Here is a 16,474-nt window from a genome sequence, read left to right as displayed (position 1 = left end):
AAAAAAACCAAAAACCAAACCAAAAAAAAACCAAAACACACCCCCCAATATATCATTAAAAAAAATAATTAACATTTCCTCCCAGAGCAGTAAATTCTAAACTTAAGAATCAACCTTTTGTTCTTTCTTTGCTATTCATATTCTTCTATGGAATAAAGTTTGGGAAGCATTTCAAACAACATTAAACAACTACAACAGAAGAAAACCACTGTGTTAGTAAAATACCTTGCATGTTCTTCAGGAAGTTTCCTTTGCCGTTGCATATGAAACATAAGATCTCCCCCATTTACATACTCTATGACAAGAAACAATCTGAAAGTATATAATACAATTAATGGATTCCAAGGAAACTCTCAAGAAAAACTATTCTTATCTTTCCAATTTGAGCCATTTTCACTTCCACTCTTGAACTCGACTTATAAAATTTCTTATAGTTACAGAAACCAAGAGAAAAAATAGAGTACTTATTTGATCCATATTATGTAGGATCACATCCTTTATTTAAATGCCAGACTAAATGTTAAGGAGAGGCAACTGCATACAACAGGCTACTATTTGGTGTGAAACCTGCAGAACTATTTAAACAGTATAGAAGACAATAGCATTTGCCTAACATAATGAGGTACTTGCTCAGCAATAGATGTAAAAAAAAAAAAACAAAAAAACCAAAAAAAACCCCCAAACCCAAACCCACAACCCTAAGCATATAATGATACAGACTTCCTTAAAAACTACTAAGATGGCAAAATCATGGAGATGTGCTAGAAGATGACACATGGCAAAAATGAAAGTTTACCCAGAAAAGGTAAAATTGTCATTCATTTGAAAAAGTCATAACAACAACAACAAAGTTACATGACTATCTCTTATTCAAAGATGTTAATTCTTTTGACTTTTATGGAACAAAACTCCACGGCATAAAATTTGCTCAGTGAGTTCACTGCTTCGAATAAGAACATCTGATTGACTGAAAAAAAAAAAGTAAGACTACCTGAAACAATGCTGTTAAAATAAAGGTTTTAAGATTAAAAAATACTTTAAAAGATGCATCAGTTTAAATTCAGACCTTTCTTATTAAATCTGACATTTACCCTGATGTAATAATTAAATTGTTACTCTGCTTAACTAAATATTGTTCTTTTCTAATAGCCAAGTTACAGCATTAAATCTGAAGAGCTTTGTAGATGAAGTGTAGTTTATATACACCTAAGTCAACAAGGTTTCTGCATGGGCAAAATCTGAAAATTCTCATTTGTATTTTTTATATAGTTTTGCCAATAAAAGGTCACCACAGTAAAAAAATTACTTCATCGTTAACAATAAATAATGAGTATCTGGCAATATTACAGAGATCAGTAAGTTTTGTAGGATTTGTGATATTAGTTAAATATATAACTATGAAGCTTGCTGTTTGTGCTGTTTCAGCTCCTGAAAAGCTCAAACAGACTATTGAAAGCAGGATGACATGAGTCACTTACGTAACCCAAATTTACTTTAAAAAAAAATAAAATACAAGTTTAATCTGAATAGCATGACACAATAATCTTTTTTCCAATTAAAGTTACATGACCTAGCATATTATTAACATACACATACAAAATTATTTCTATTAAACCCCATGATCATCCCTGAACTCCTCCTGATACACTGTTAAGAAACATACTGTCACTCCTAGAAGGGAAAAAAAAAGTTCTGTTTTATTTGTATAGACAGACTGAGACTAAAGAATTTGAGGACTGAAACTCCATTCTCCTATGTCCATTATTTATAAGAGATGAAAACTAAATTCAGTGAGCTAGCAGGACAGATAATGAAATCCCATCCTCCCTTGACTTTGCCAACACCTTTATCTGTAGAAAAACATGAATTAAAAGAAAGTGTAACCGACCCACTTCTGTTATTCTCTATGCAGCATATTCACTAAATGGAAGACCTGGGCACAGAAAGGCTGCAGTGTCAAGGCTTATTAGTTCCTCTGTAGAACAAGTTTTTGAAACAGTCTTCTCAAAACAAACAGGAGAAAAGTCAGTAGGGGAAAGAAATATAGGTGGAATCAGCCATATCAAAAAACCTTCTATTACAGTTTGCAGGAAAGATTTCATCCTTGGGAAAGTATGATGCCAAGGTCAGGGAGACCTACAGGATAGAAACACGCTGAGTGAGAGTTTCTTATGAAGGTTGCAGCTGTCCCAGGAGGCAGTAGTTCCTTATACACCTAATATTCCAGGAGCTGAAAACTCCTTTCCATATATCCACACAATGGAAAACATTCTATTTGGTAAACACATGCTCCAGTCTCTCAGACCATTCTAATTAGTAACAATTAAAGAAGAATTCTACCCCTCCACCCTTCCTTTGAAAAGGGATTCTTCATTTGAAACAAAGTATTAGAAACTTAAAAGGTAAACGAGGAAACAACCCAGCTTGCAACTCTTTCAGTGGCCCTCCCACAAGAATATAAAAACTAAACTAAAATTAATTAAACAATAAATAAAATAGATAACAATGCCATTAGTATTTTATTACAGCATTCCTGATATTTTTTGCTTCCAACTTTCCTATCCTATCTAGGAGCTTCCAATGTTATATCACCATTCAAAACCTGCAATCTAAAGTTCCTTGTGTCAAGTCATGTTCAAGCACTTAAGTAAGTCGATACTGGTAGTCCTTGCTGGTTTTAGAAGGATTTACTCAAACACCAATGGTTTTGCAGGATGGAGATTTCAGACTGTTAGCATCTTGGAAGACACTTATCTGGCAATTCTGGGCAAGCCCAAGACACATATTTTATTACAATAATAAAACAAGCATCACTAATACCTGAAAATGTAAACAGCTACATTCAGTATCAAGTAGCATCTTTAAGTACACATTTCTTTTATCTTCAAAAATTTATTTAAAATTCTATTTAAAAGAAAGGACATGTTCTTTTGCAACTTCCCCATCCCCCCTTAGTACACTTATACACAAACTGTTGTCATATTACAACTTGTTTTCTTTGGGCCAGTTAACACAATCCAGTGTTGATGAATTTATTTACTTGAAATCAGTTTCGTGCTTCTCTTGTATAATGAGGTCGTAATTGTGATTTTATAACATTACAGCTATAACCAAATTTTGAATTCATGACATTATGGCTATATCCATGGCAAATGGCTGAAGTTATAAACAAAAAATTACAGTTTCACTGCAAGGAGAAGCCAGGCTGCAAAAACAGGACTCCTAAAGATACAACAGGAATACAGTCAAAGCTTTGACTACATTCAGCTTTTTTTTTTTTTTCTATTTCTGCTCCTCGACTATGTCAGCATAACTACCAAAGTGGCATGCAAAAGATCTTTCTATTGCTGACTTCAGCCTTTTTCTTGTTTCCAGTATTTATATGAAACCTCATTCTCAATACTTCACCCTGCCTGACCACTTGAATTTCTATATTAGATGTTCACTACTACTTAGTGTTTGGTGAAAAGATGTTTATGAATGCTGTTTTAACTTAAAGGGCCTTTCACAAGTTTGTTAGTTGTCTGAAGACTTTTTTTTCCTGTCTGGAAGACAAAGTTCTTTTGGTCAAATCCTTAGTCACCTTTGGAGATCATTCCTACTCCCTGCTCCAAAATACTCCCTAGTACATGTACCTTCAGAATGCTCTTCGTACAGCTTCTTTACTTCCTTTATCTTAGCTATGTTTTCCCTGCTAGGAAAATGCTATTTCCTATGACTATAACCATTAAGGGGCTGAAAGTTTGGGGACTGAAGAAATGGTACAGTGCATAGTGTCATATTTTATAAGTTGATAATACACACTGTAATGAACAGGTGATTATTCTTAAGGATAAGTGACTAGATAATCCATGAAAACCTCTTAAAACCGTTTGCACTCTACACTGCACGCCATTCAAGGAAGTCAGATAGAATGACTTTTATCTCCTGATTATGATACATATGGCACCAGACATAAAAGCGTAACAGTAAACAGGTGCCTGTGAAAACAAAAGACCCCAAACCACAAAACCCCACACATCCAAACTCCCCAGTGACATACATAAGCATGGGCATGACAGTTCCTGATTTTCTTCATATTCCAATTGCAAACTAAGAAGCGGATTGTGCACACAAGGACAAAAAAAATTAGTATTTCAAAGTAGCTAAGAGTTTATTAAGCACTTTTTCAAATCAAATCACGTACTTCATCAATATGTGCTAAGGGCTCATAAGCCTCATAGGTAAAAAATATTTCATACACATGTAGGTTTTTAAGTTATTATTAAAAGCTGTTATTACTGAGCAGGCCAACTCTTACGCTATTTTGAAGAACAGAGAACTACAGTTTGGCCCTCCGAGAACGAGTTTGGCCCTCCCCAGTAGAATCAGGTATTATAAACTATCTCTTACAAACTATCTCTGTTTTACCCCACCACCATCCTCCTACTCCTGAAGCCACACAGCCTGTGCTCAGGAAGACAGCGCGCAGTTCCTCCTCTTTCTCATGCATCTTATCCCTTCAGATCTGGGCCTTGAAAACCCTGCCCTTCTTCTCCAAGCCATATTGGCTAAGCTACACTGCTAGAACTCGCTTTGTTGTAGTAGTGAATCCCTGACGATATTAATGCTTCCTTCCAAAAATTACTGACTATGTGATGGCAGTGGTTATGTTTGCTTTATGAGAAGCAGTTAGTACAATGATCAAGATTTTCAAAACAAAATAATTTCAGATCTTTCTTACCGACTTGTTGTTTGAAAGCATGAATGTAAACCAACTAGGAATGGGTTACTGGATGCCTGTTCAAACACATGTTTCTCTGTCTGTACCCAATCAATATCCTGAAATAGAGTAATTGAACAATCAGAACTCCTGCTGGATAACCACTGCGGGTATTCCCAGAAAAGAAACTGTGAACATCTATGCTCCCTTACATAATACCGTCATTGTTACATATGTTCTTCAGAAAGACAAAACCCCCTAAAATCTGGAGGAAGTTATAAAACCATTCAATTATATATTCAGAAGTTTCTTAACCATTTAGTAAGGTCTGCACAAAATTTAAGCCATTTAAAAACATCATACATCTGCAATATTTGATACACAGCTCATACTGCTTCATAGAAATAAATTCAATTATCTTAGATAAAAGATCCTAGGGCTGCTGAAGCAACTCATGCCAGTAACACAAGCAATTTGAATATCCAATTTTTAAAAGGTTCAAGTAAACTGAACTTCATTTTGAGCTTCAGATGAGAAAATGAATTCAATGAAACTACCAAAACCCAATTATGATTAGTTTGTCCAACCAAAATCATTCTTAAAAGTATCACAGACTACCTTTAATACTTCAACAGGGAAAAGTCCCGAATAGCCAGTGCAATACCATGTAATAAAAACCTATCAAAATTTGAATGATACTGGCATAGTACTGCAAGATTCAAACCTTACAGACAACTGTGTTTAGCAGTAGATATTCACTCTTCATGCAATACACCAATCACGTTCCACCCCGCAAACACTCAGCATCCTGCCAATAAACTAGAAATATGATTGTTCTAAAAATTCTCTATTTCCAACAGATACTTCCAGCTTCCCAACCAATCTAGAGACAACAAAGACAGATACTGAGAGACCAGACCTTCATGTCAAGGATAGTTAGTGAAACTGAAGTCTCAAAGGAAATCAAGAAATTTCACCATCAAATTAAATCTGTTAGGTTTTACATTTCGACACTCCTGAAGATACAACACCTTGGAAGGTTAAACCTGGGTCCAAACACAAGCCCCAAATCCCATTTTTAATAAAACAATGAACATGCTCACTTCTTTTTGGTTTTGCTGAATGAGCTTCTCTTTAAGAGTCTTTAAACTAACCCCTTCATTATTGCACTTGTGTACTTATTGTACTAGTGCACTACTGTTAACAAGATTAAGCTCAGAAAAATCTAATAGCAGAAGCCCAGGTATTTGATTTGCTTCAATCTCATTTAGAAAATAATCTTTAATTCTCTCCAATATCAACCACTACCTGGAAAGCACTAGGTGATTTAAACATACTGATACTTGCTACATAATTAATTTTCTTTCTCCATGAAACACTTAGTAGGTGAAGTTTCCATTACTTGCAGTATCTCATGCATTCACAGAGTTCAGTTAATTTCCTACCAATTCCCAGAACTTCATTATACAGCCTATCTTATAGAAAAGAAAAACCAATTAGCTCAGCCTTCTATGCAATTATCTATGAGAGCCACTACTCAAGAAAGACTTTTCTCATCTACCTCTGATTCTCAGGAACAACTGCGTAACTCATTAAATAATATTCTTCTTTAGCTTCTACCTTCTTGGAAAAACATATTTTAAAAAGGAAACACTAAACAAACCACACAGTCTAATCTTCGGTCACGAAAAGAAACATCAAATAAATGAGCAGGTCAAAGTATTTTAGAAGAACTTTACAACTTTACTTTCCTAACCCTAACCTCTGGAATAATGACAAAAATGGCAGCCAGAGAAACTAACTGAAACTACCAACACAAATAGTACTTAAACCAATGTATTTTGGGTTTTTTTTTCAATATCCTTCTTTCAAGAAATCTAGTCTTCCTAACAGCATAAAATTAATATAACATCATCAGCTTAAAAATTGCATTCTATTTGATAAGTTCACTTTATATTGTAAGAACAGCTATATAAGAAATTCTTTATGAGGTGAGACTGATGGTCCATCTCTTATTTTAATTAGAGTTTGGGATTCCACCCAAAAGGATGACACAGTACTACTGTACTCTTCAAATATTTAATAGTGTCATGCTTTATGTACCCCATCAGAGACACTGCCACTCCTGCATGAGCATGTCACACTGCAGCATTCCAATAAAGCTGGTCACCTGACAACATTTATTATCATTCTGTCAGGCCTCAGCCATTTTATCAGGGCTGTGGTCTGACCACATGCATTCCAGTTGCCCCATCCCCTGTTCCGTTACTTAACACAGCAGGTTCCAGTCTAATGGCACTGTAGGTAGTTCAAATCTGCCTTCCTTGCATGCTGTGACTGGTTCATCACATTTATGAAAAAAGCAGAATGGATATAAACTCTATACCTTTCAAGAAGTATGAGTATTATAGGAAAAAGATGAAGGCTTTTTTCTCCCTTTTCTCTCCCTCCCCACCCTGACTTGTGCATTTGAGATCCTGTATTAAAAAAATTTCAACAGGATTTTGAAAATAATTGAGAAATGCAGCACTGATTTCTGTGACAGACAGATTTTTTTTTTTTTTTTTACAAGCCAGTTAAACCATAGTGACCTCAAATAGTAGTAACAGAATTTTTTTTTAAACCCATGGAAAAAAAAATATCCGAGTACTGTGTCACTTGCACATAAGTTCTATAATCGTAAGTATAAGAACACAGTTTCAGGTCCTATGCTGAAATACAGACAATACTTTACAGCTACATTCATTTGTCTTGGAAAACATCTTTGTTTTCTTTCAAAATTAAGTGCCCAAATTCCACCCTATTTATCTCATCACTTGGATTAGCACATGGAGGTTGGCATATTTTTCACATGCATACTAAGACAATTAATAGTTGTCAATTGTTACTAAAATAAGGGACATTTCTCTCAGATTTAATCTTGGTGTTTCATGCAGACAGTTGATAACAAATGAGTTCAAAAGTCAATAAAACTTCTATTACAGAAATGTTGTCTAAAACCTTAGCTGCTTTCTTACTTGAATCTTTTTTGTTAAAGCATATTACGTTTTTACAATATGTAACAGAATGCAATTAACACAGTCTTTTACCTCATCATCATGGACCAATTCTTTTTTCACTACTTTCATAGCATAAATTTGATCATTCTTTTTTAACCGAACTAAAAGAACTTTGGCATAACTTCCACGTCCGATAACTCTGATTAAATCAAAGTCCTGTAGTCCAAGCCCCTGAGAAATCTTAATTCCATCCATTCCATCAATGACTGGTTTGATATCCTGTATAAAAAGAAACAGATGCTAGAAACAGAAGACATTTTCATAACAAGTAACTATTAAAGCAATGAGGTCTTTAACCACTGGACAGAACTTGCTGAGTTTCCTTGCCATTGCCACTGGCACACAGATCTGAATGGCTGATTATAACACATTTGTTTAGCAATGTTTGGTTGGTATTGGTTTTGTTCTTACTAAAAGTTACTGTGTTTTTCAAGGCAGTAGTTCATTCAATGAATCATTTAAATATTTCCTACTGGAAAATGGAAAGCAATGCCTTGGGAAATGAAGTTCTATTCAAATTCTTGAACCACAAGCCACGTAGAATTACACTTTGCACTAAGTGAAGAGCATCTTTCATATTTTGACAGATATTGTAGTACAAATTAATGAAGGCTATGTAAAAGACGACGGATAAGGAAACATTAGTTTGCTAATGAATATACCTGTCTTGGTTTCAGTTTGGGCAACAGCTGTCTGTATGAAGTTCACTATAGTTTTAATGAAAATAAAGATTTCTAATAGGTGCCTGGGAACATACAGAAGCAGATGCCAATTTCTCAGAAGTGAGAATTTGCAGGAAATACTCCACTAAGAAGAATGTTATTTTAAAATTCATTACTTCAAAAGATACATTTTACTTGGCTGTTTGCTGAAATGAGATGTGAACACATGAGACTGAAGATCAAGCAGTTGAACCAGACAAATGCTGCATGTACTTTACCATTTCATGTTTTACCAATATATACAATGCTTTGACATACTTCTGTGGCCTATTTTTATCTGACCTCATACTACTGTACTTGTAGACAGATCAGCATTCTGCTGAACTACGGAAAGTATTTATATAAAGAATCTTGATCTAGGATTGACTGCTATTAGAAGAGATTGCTCTGAGCTTAAAGATTGTAGTCAACAAAGCTCCCAGAATGCCACTTCCTCTCTGTAGGATACCTTAAAATATTTTAGTAAAGCTCAACAGCAAGGTGGGAAAATCAGAGCAGGATAATTCAGGACACTTGAGCAAACAGCACCTATCAAAATTTAAACACAAACAATATCTACCTGAGCACTAACCATAGCAGAAGTCAGTAATAGTAGATAGCAATTAAAATTCTCTGACATGTTTTAAATTTATACCCTTCCACCTCTGAATTTGAGATAAAATCTAAAGACACGTGACTGAAAATAAGGCAGTCACCCAAGAGCAGGAACTACTCAAGTGTGAAATAATGGTAGTGACAAGTATTGTAGTGGAGGTAGAGGAAAAAAAGGTGCAGGCTTGTTAAAAGTGGGATATCAAACAAACTGCTAGTGTCCTGCAGAGTGCATCCTATTTATTTTAAATATGCCAGAAGCATTTTTAAAAGAAATGTCTTGAAGCCCTTTAGAATTAAAGCATATCAGGTTTTTTCAAACTGCTTTAAGGGTATAACATTCTTGGTATGCAGAGATTGTGTCAGACTGTCTACAAAAGAGCTGAAAAACAGAGTTTAAGTGTATGTTATTCTACTTGCATTTCCACAGAAGCTGTCTATAAATTATTAGGTACTATTTATATGAAACATCTCAGAGCTGGACAGTTAATGTATCAGACTAAACCAACTTTCACAGCGATAGCCTGTAGAGGTAGCCTGAGGGTGATAAAGGGTGTACATCCATTAGAGAGAGCAAACAAGACAATGTCAAAGCCACCATTTATTGCAAGTACCAATAAAGTCAAACCCTCTGCTAAATCACTGTTCCAACACAAATGGAGGGGAGGAGAAAAAAAAAAGGGGGGGATACCTTTCTCACATCATGATTGGGATAACAATAGCTGTATACAGAAGAAATCTGAAAAATCCAACAAAAAATACTTAAAAAAAAAACCCAAAAAAATCCAAACCAACAAGTTTCCAGAAAGAAAACCCAGACTTCTTTTTTTAAAGTGTAGCAGAAAAAAAAATAGGACAAATAATAAGCTATTTTATAAAAAGTTGTATGATTAAGAGTCTGTAAATGTGGATTATGAAAACATTTTTAAAACGTACCTCAGAGTCATCTTTAATGTTGTCATGTTTCCGGTTTGAAGGAATGTAGGGAACTGGAAAAGAAATCAAACAAATAGTGTGGTTATTCAGGCCTTCATTAGAAATAATTTTAAAAATTGATAATGGAAAGATGATTTAGTAGCTTAGGGTCAGCAGTTTGCTTTAAATACTATGGGACAGTTGATCAAATTTTTCCACCTTACTCTTGTAATCCTGACAGCAGACCCTAAGGGCACTGCAGTAACAACCAGCTCTGAGACAGTAAGAAATTCGTCAAGGAACCTTTGAGCTCATAACAGTATCTGACAAAGGCCAGAGTCATTTTGGAGAATGGGTATGATAAACGGGCCCTTAAAACAAGACAGGTTAAACCATCAAAAATATTAACCTAGAAAGAGTACTCCAAATTGCACAAAATTAAGAAATACTTAAAGTCTGAGGGTGCCGTTATATTAGCATCATGGTTTGGATCTGAAGTACAGGTCTTTTGTTTGTTTTAAAAAGCAAATCTATTGTTGCCAGTTGCTCCATGCTTAACCTCACATTCCGGAATTGTTTCAGAGCATATGAATTTAGGATGAAACCAAACCAGATAATATGCTCCAGAAGTACATTTACTGTAATTGAGTCCCTAACAAGCATTTAGTTCATGGGACTAAACTAGAGCTAATCTTAAGTAAACTTTAAAAAGCCCGAGCAGGTAGAGTGGAAACTGGGCCTCCAAATGGGGAAACACATGAATTCCAACTTGACAAGAAAGTACTCACTTCCATCAGTTTCTTCTGAAGGGAGGTCAACTTCATCATTTTTATCATCTAACTGAGGTTCCTGGGAAGGCATGACCGAATCCTTGCAAAACACACAAGTTATATAGGAAAAAACCACTGGTTTATGCAGTCCCTTAAGTGACTATGTCTTGCCATATAACTACAATACAGTGAGAACCTTACATTTGTATCTTCCAGAATGAAACTGAATTTTGTAGAAAGTATTTCCAAATATTAACATTCTGTAATGCATCATAAAACCAGCCTACCAAAAGCCTAAATGCTATGTCAACCATTCACTGCAACTACAACAGCTGTTTAGCTGCTTTCTAAAAAGTAAGACTACTGTATTTTATTGCAAAGTTCAAACTTTAATTCTATTTAAGACTTCTGAGTCTGTTTCACATGGAACTGCAACAAAGTAAACACTTCAGCATGAAGTTACACACTCAATTTAGAGCGCCTTCCTTTCCTGTTTAAAAAGCAGGAATTGTTACTCATTATCCAAGAGTAAAGATCACAATACCAAATAGTTTTATAGTACATTTGGACACTGGTCTCATTCACAACTCGTGAGACATGTAGGACTACTCCAGTAGGTATAGCAACATGCATAAATAAATCGGTAAAGAATCTAGTAGCATCAAAACAGATCACATGCAGTACCAATAAAGAAAAATATTGGTTTAATTTTAGAGTTAGAAAAAACACGATGCAACAACCAGCGAGATACTGGTTACAGTCTGTGATGAGTATGGGGAGGGGCTAAAATTCAGGGATACAGATTAATGTTAAAAGCCTAGGAAAGACACTTGCATTGCCACTGGAATATATGAGGGAAATGGAGAGGATGAGAACAGTACTGGGGAAACTGAGACGGCAAGAACATGTGTCCTGGTTTCAGCTGGGATGTAGTTAACTGTCTTCCTAGTAGCTGGTACAGTGCTATGTTTTGAGTTCAGTATGTGAAGAATGTTGATAACACTGATGTTTTCAGTTGTTGCTCAGTAGTGTTTAGACTAGAGTCAAGGATTTTTCAGCTTCTCATGCCCAGCCAGGGCACCTGACCCAAACTGGCCAACGGTGTATTCCATACCATGGGATGTCCCATCTAGTTTAGGAACTGGGAAGTGGGGGGGCAGGGATTCGCCGCTCGGGGACTGGCTGGGTGTCAGTCGGCGGGTGGTGAGCAATTGCCCTGCGCATCATTTGTACATTTCAATCCTTTTATTACTACTGCTGTCATTTTATTAGTGTTATCATTATCATTATTAGTTTCTTCTTTTCTGTTCTATTAAACCATTCTTATCTCAACCCAGGAGTTTTACTTCTTTTCCTGATTTTCTCCCCCATCCCACTGGATGGGGGGGGAGTGAGTGAGCGGCTGCGTGGTGCTTAGTTGCTGGCTGGGGTTAAACCACGACAACATGAAAGCAACAAACCTTTTTGCAAGCAGTAGTGCAAAAACCACATAAGTGCCTTAGTTCTTAAGGCATTCCCATAGGCTAAAAGAAACAAATGCTACAATTGTCAATGACAACTCTTTATCTCTCTGTAAAATACAGTACGTCTACTGGAGAAGTCAAACTCAAGCTTGCTCACGCTTAAATCATATCACAAGTTTTCTTTTCTCACTTTCTCTCTACTGCTTACAACCCAGAGGCTTGTCCTCCACAGACATTTCAGAAACTGAAAACCAAATGCCACCAAGTGTTATAAATCCACAACCATGCACAGCATTTAATTACTTAGGATGCACATCTACAAACAGCAACACAGGACACAGTGAAACACTGTAGCATTGTACAAAATACAAACTTACCATATGCCTTTTGCAGGTCAGTGGAACAAGTATATGACAACGTTTATGGACCAACAGTTTGCAGTTGATACACTTGTAGCCTTGCCTTCCGAGACCCCATATCCTTTCACTGCACTGGCCACAATACGCTCTCTAAAAGCCAGAACGGATATTATCAATTCAATTATCAATTCCTTTCTGTAGGTGAGTAGTTATCTAGCAGCAAGAATCCACCCTACAAGAACCCATCCTAGTCACCTCCTAACAGATGTTCAAGAATAATTCTTTTAGAATATCCAGCGTTTCCCTAATAACTGAAGGTTATGCTTCATACTTAGAATTCAGATAAATGCAATCCTTTTTCAATGAAAGTTAAGAAAACAAGTCTCTCAAGCTTATGGAACATATCACAGCCTAACATTAGCAAATCAGTCTTAGAAAGAAAGTATATTTTGAATTTCAGGTTCTGACAGAGGTTACCCAAACAAAACTGACAGGAATTTGTACTACACAAACATGCATAAAAAGCACCCAAATGGACTGCTCTGGAGAACACTGGCACAAAACGTTACAAAAGACAAGTTAAAGTATGAAGAATGTTCTATATCTGCACCTATATACTTTAACAGTGGTAGAACATCAGTAGAAACTTCACATAATTAAAATTAATCTATCAAGTCTGATGTAAAACCTCTGTATGTTGCACTATTTAATAGAACAAATACACAGCCTTTTTTATACATGTAACAAAATGGCATTTGAATAAATTAAATCAAAATGAGGACAAATTAAGAAGCCAGACATTCTACTGCTGACTTTAACAGGGCAGGTCTTTAAATTTTTCCAGTGTGTGCGCTGTGGTCATTTTATCCACTTTATCCAAAGTGCCAAACAGCAATCTGAAGATTCTTCCGTACCAGGAAGTCACCTAGTCTTAGTTATTCCCTCTACACAGTACACAGGTTGCTAACAGAAAAATTACTCATTATTCCCTATCTGCAAATTTTCTCCAGTAATTACTGTAACAAGCTAAGACATTGCCTATCATTCTGCAATCTGCACATGAAGTCCTGCGCTCATCCCCCATTTCAGGCTTAGACAGAACTCTGCAACTGTCCCAAAGCCACAAAACAGTGAAAGTCTGTTCCTCCCAGCAAACTGCAAGTTAGAGTGCGGTTACTCAGATCCTCAGACTAATGAATCACACAGGGTGTCCTGCCCAAAAGCATTAAGCTACTATAAATCCTCACTAGTAGTATTAGAGGGAAAAAAAAAAAAAAAAAAAAAATCAAGGAATGGATCATTTTTAAAAAACATTTTCTGTATTGCCCTTTTCATATTTTGATAGTTTGTAGAAAACAAAACTTAACTACATCCCATTCATCTGTACAGCCAGTCCTCCTTGATCAGGAGAAACCCAAACTGCATTGCCCAGGGGGAAAAAAAATAAATAAATTAAAAAAAAAAAAAATCAAACGACATACTGCCTAATACAAGAGGAAGCCTTGGACATCTATAGCCACTTTTTTCAAAATTCCTGGTCCATCAGACTTCCTTCAGCATTCTTGTATAGGTTTTGCAGCAGTAATATTAAGACTAAATAAAATGTCTTAGGCCCTGGAAATGACATAGAAGAAAATAACCTCATTTACTTCAGTCAGATGCAGGGAAACAAGGGGGGGTGTGGGATGTAGGGGCAGATCCCAAATTCCTTCAGTAGTACAGGTATCCCTCTCATACCTCTCCAAAACACACACAAATACATCCATAACAAAGAGTTAACCTTTACATTATGTTAAATAAGATTAAAGTTTAGATTCTTGCATGTGTTTGTTTACCTGAATTATCTGAAAAAAATTTTAAAGGTTATTTTGAAAATGGAATGAATTCATGAAGTAATAGTCCAGTCGTAAAAATTCAGCCAACATTAAAATTTGGTATCAAATTCAGTACTACATATATGGCCATAACTTATTATTAATTTATACATTTTAATGTCACATATTACAGTTTATGTCAACTTTATTACTGACTTCAGTTGGATATGGATTGTGTTCTGCCTTTATATGATTTCATACAGTTATAACAAAGTAGTCTCATTTAAGATTGTTGACAAATGGGCATGCTAATAAGGTTTCAAAGTCTTTATGTGTATATTCACTATTTGCCTAATTTCAATTAAAACATCATTATCTACAACGTTATGGATTATTAATGTGGCAGGTATGCATTCACAATGTTTCAAAGAAATATGTTTTAACTATGTAGCAAAGAAGCACAGAAAAGTATACATTTCATACTATAAATTTAAAAACTCGAGTTGGTATACCACATTATACAAATGCATGTTATAATTCAGATATATGACATCTTTCACATGTCTAGTGATAAGATACTGAGTTTTAAGAGGCTTTTCCTTCTCTCAATGCAGTTTTTGGGGTGGGAAGCATTAGGAAAAAAAAATACACTAATTTAATTTAAAAAAAAATGTTACTGCTGAATCAAAATGTTAACTCACCTCACTGTTTTGTACAGAATTCCCAAAAGTGTATACTACATTTGTATATATGCTGCAATACTTAGGCATAATGAGATAAGTGAAGGAGGTGTCTTAGCCTTAAAGCTACATGCACTTGCTCATGTGGATTAAGTCAGATTCTTAACGCAGTTGTATTTTAGCTCAATAAACCAGATTTTTTTTTTCTTAATTAGATTATCTAATACCTCAGATTCAAAACAGTTAAAGCTAACATCAAGAGCTCTAATCTTTCAGAACAACAAAAAGTACTGAAGGTAAAAGATTATGCTAACATGCAATCAAAATCACATAGAATGGAGAGGAAAAAAGCTGCATCAGTTTAAATAGTCACAAAACCAGTTTTTTAGAGGCTTTAAAAACAATTTCCACCAATCATATATTATTAACTCCATCCCACATTCAAAGACTTTCAAGTTTTTCTGACCTGAATAACACTGCATAGACCGAGAATTCACATGAATAAGCATCTTGCTTTTCCTTTCTTCTCAACACTCAAATACAGAAAAAGCACAGACTGAGAAAACAATTACCACAGAACATTACCAAAATCCAACATTTTATGCAATAGTACTCACTCTGTTAAAACGTTTGGCTTGAAACAAATGCCCATTCACTCGGTACAGCTTCCTCCATCTTCTGGCTCCACGTCGGTAGATTGATTCTAAGAAAGAAATTAAAAAGGTGTAAAGCAGCAGCATGATAACACAGCAATACTAGAAACACTATGTTAAGCAAGTTGGACTTAAAACAATCTTGCTTTTCTAAATATAAACGCACAGCTAAAATCCCTGCTGATTTTTTTTTTTTTTTTTTTTTAAAGGCAGACGTAAATGACAGCTTCTGCAGGATGTGCTTTCACCACTGCCTCTCCCTTTTCTCTATCCCTGTCTTTTTCCTCACATGATCATAATCTTGTTACAGTTTCTTGGCTGCTTGCTGTTCAAGCTCAGGTGAGAGGGACAGATAACTGTTAAAAGAAACAGCTTCCTCTGGTAAAATTACAGTGCTGATCTCACCACGTCACCTTCACGTGTAAACACGTAAAGGGTGTTTGGTGCTAATAATGCTTTAGATATGCAAATATTAAAGATATTACAAGTCTTGAGAGTTACATTATTTGACCTCATTTTTATCGTGCCATTAAACATTATCAAAATATTTCTTCTGTTAGGGAAACACTTCAAGTGCAGGTCTGCGATTATTTCTAATATATTCTAAACATAACAATAAGAAATCATTGAATCTATTTAAGCCAGACTTTCCAAGGGGCCATATGTAACAGTACCTAGCATCTAATCCAAATTACTTTGGTTGCCACTTTTCACGTACGTGCAATTTTTGCATGACTAGCCAATTA

The 16,474-nt window shown here is 35.4% G+C and overlaps 1 protein-coding gene across 6 annotated transcripts in view; it reads right to left on the bottom strand.

The window, feature by feature from the left end:
* The window catches only part of PRKCZ (protein kinase C zeta), a 71,063-nt gene that overhangs the window by 23,264 nt on the left and 31,325 nt on the right, over positions 1 to 16,474 (bottom strand). For 5 of the 6 annotated variants that reach the window (XM_069782746.1, XM_069782745.1, XM_069782747.1 and 2 more), the window contains 7 exons: positions 15,693 to 15,778; positions 12,600 to 12,731; positions 10,778 to 10,859; positions 10,011 to 10,063; positions 7,792 to 7,980; positions 4,724 to 4,821; positions 226 to 312 (listed from right to left, as the gene is read on the bottom strand). In XM_069782746.1, coding sequence (XP_069638847.1) covers positions 226 to 312; positions 4,724 to 4,821; positions 7,792 to 7,980; positions 10,011 to 10,063; positions 10,778 to 10,859; positions 12,600 to 12,731; positions 15,693 to 15,778 — 727 coding nt within the window. Of the gene's footprint in view, positions 1 to 225; positions 313 to 4,723; positions 4,822 to 7,791; positions 7,981 to 10,010; positions 10,064 to 10,777; positions 10,860 to 12,599; positions 12,732 to 15,692; positions 15,779 to 15,894; positions 16,005 to 16,474 lie in introns of those variants that run through there. The other variant, XM_069782750.1, reaches the window with a different exon arrangement.

Source organism: Haliaeetus albicilla, chromosome 4, assembly GCF_947461875.1.
Source record: "Haliaeetus albicilla chromosome 4, bHalAlb1.1, whole genome shotgun sequence".
NCBI classification, from domain to species: domain Eukaryota; kingdom Metazoa; phylum Chordata; class Aves; order Accipitriformes; family Accipitridae; genus Haliaeetus; species Haliaeetus albicilla.
This window is presented reverse-complemented; position numbering and strand designations above follow the sequence as displayed.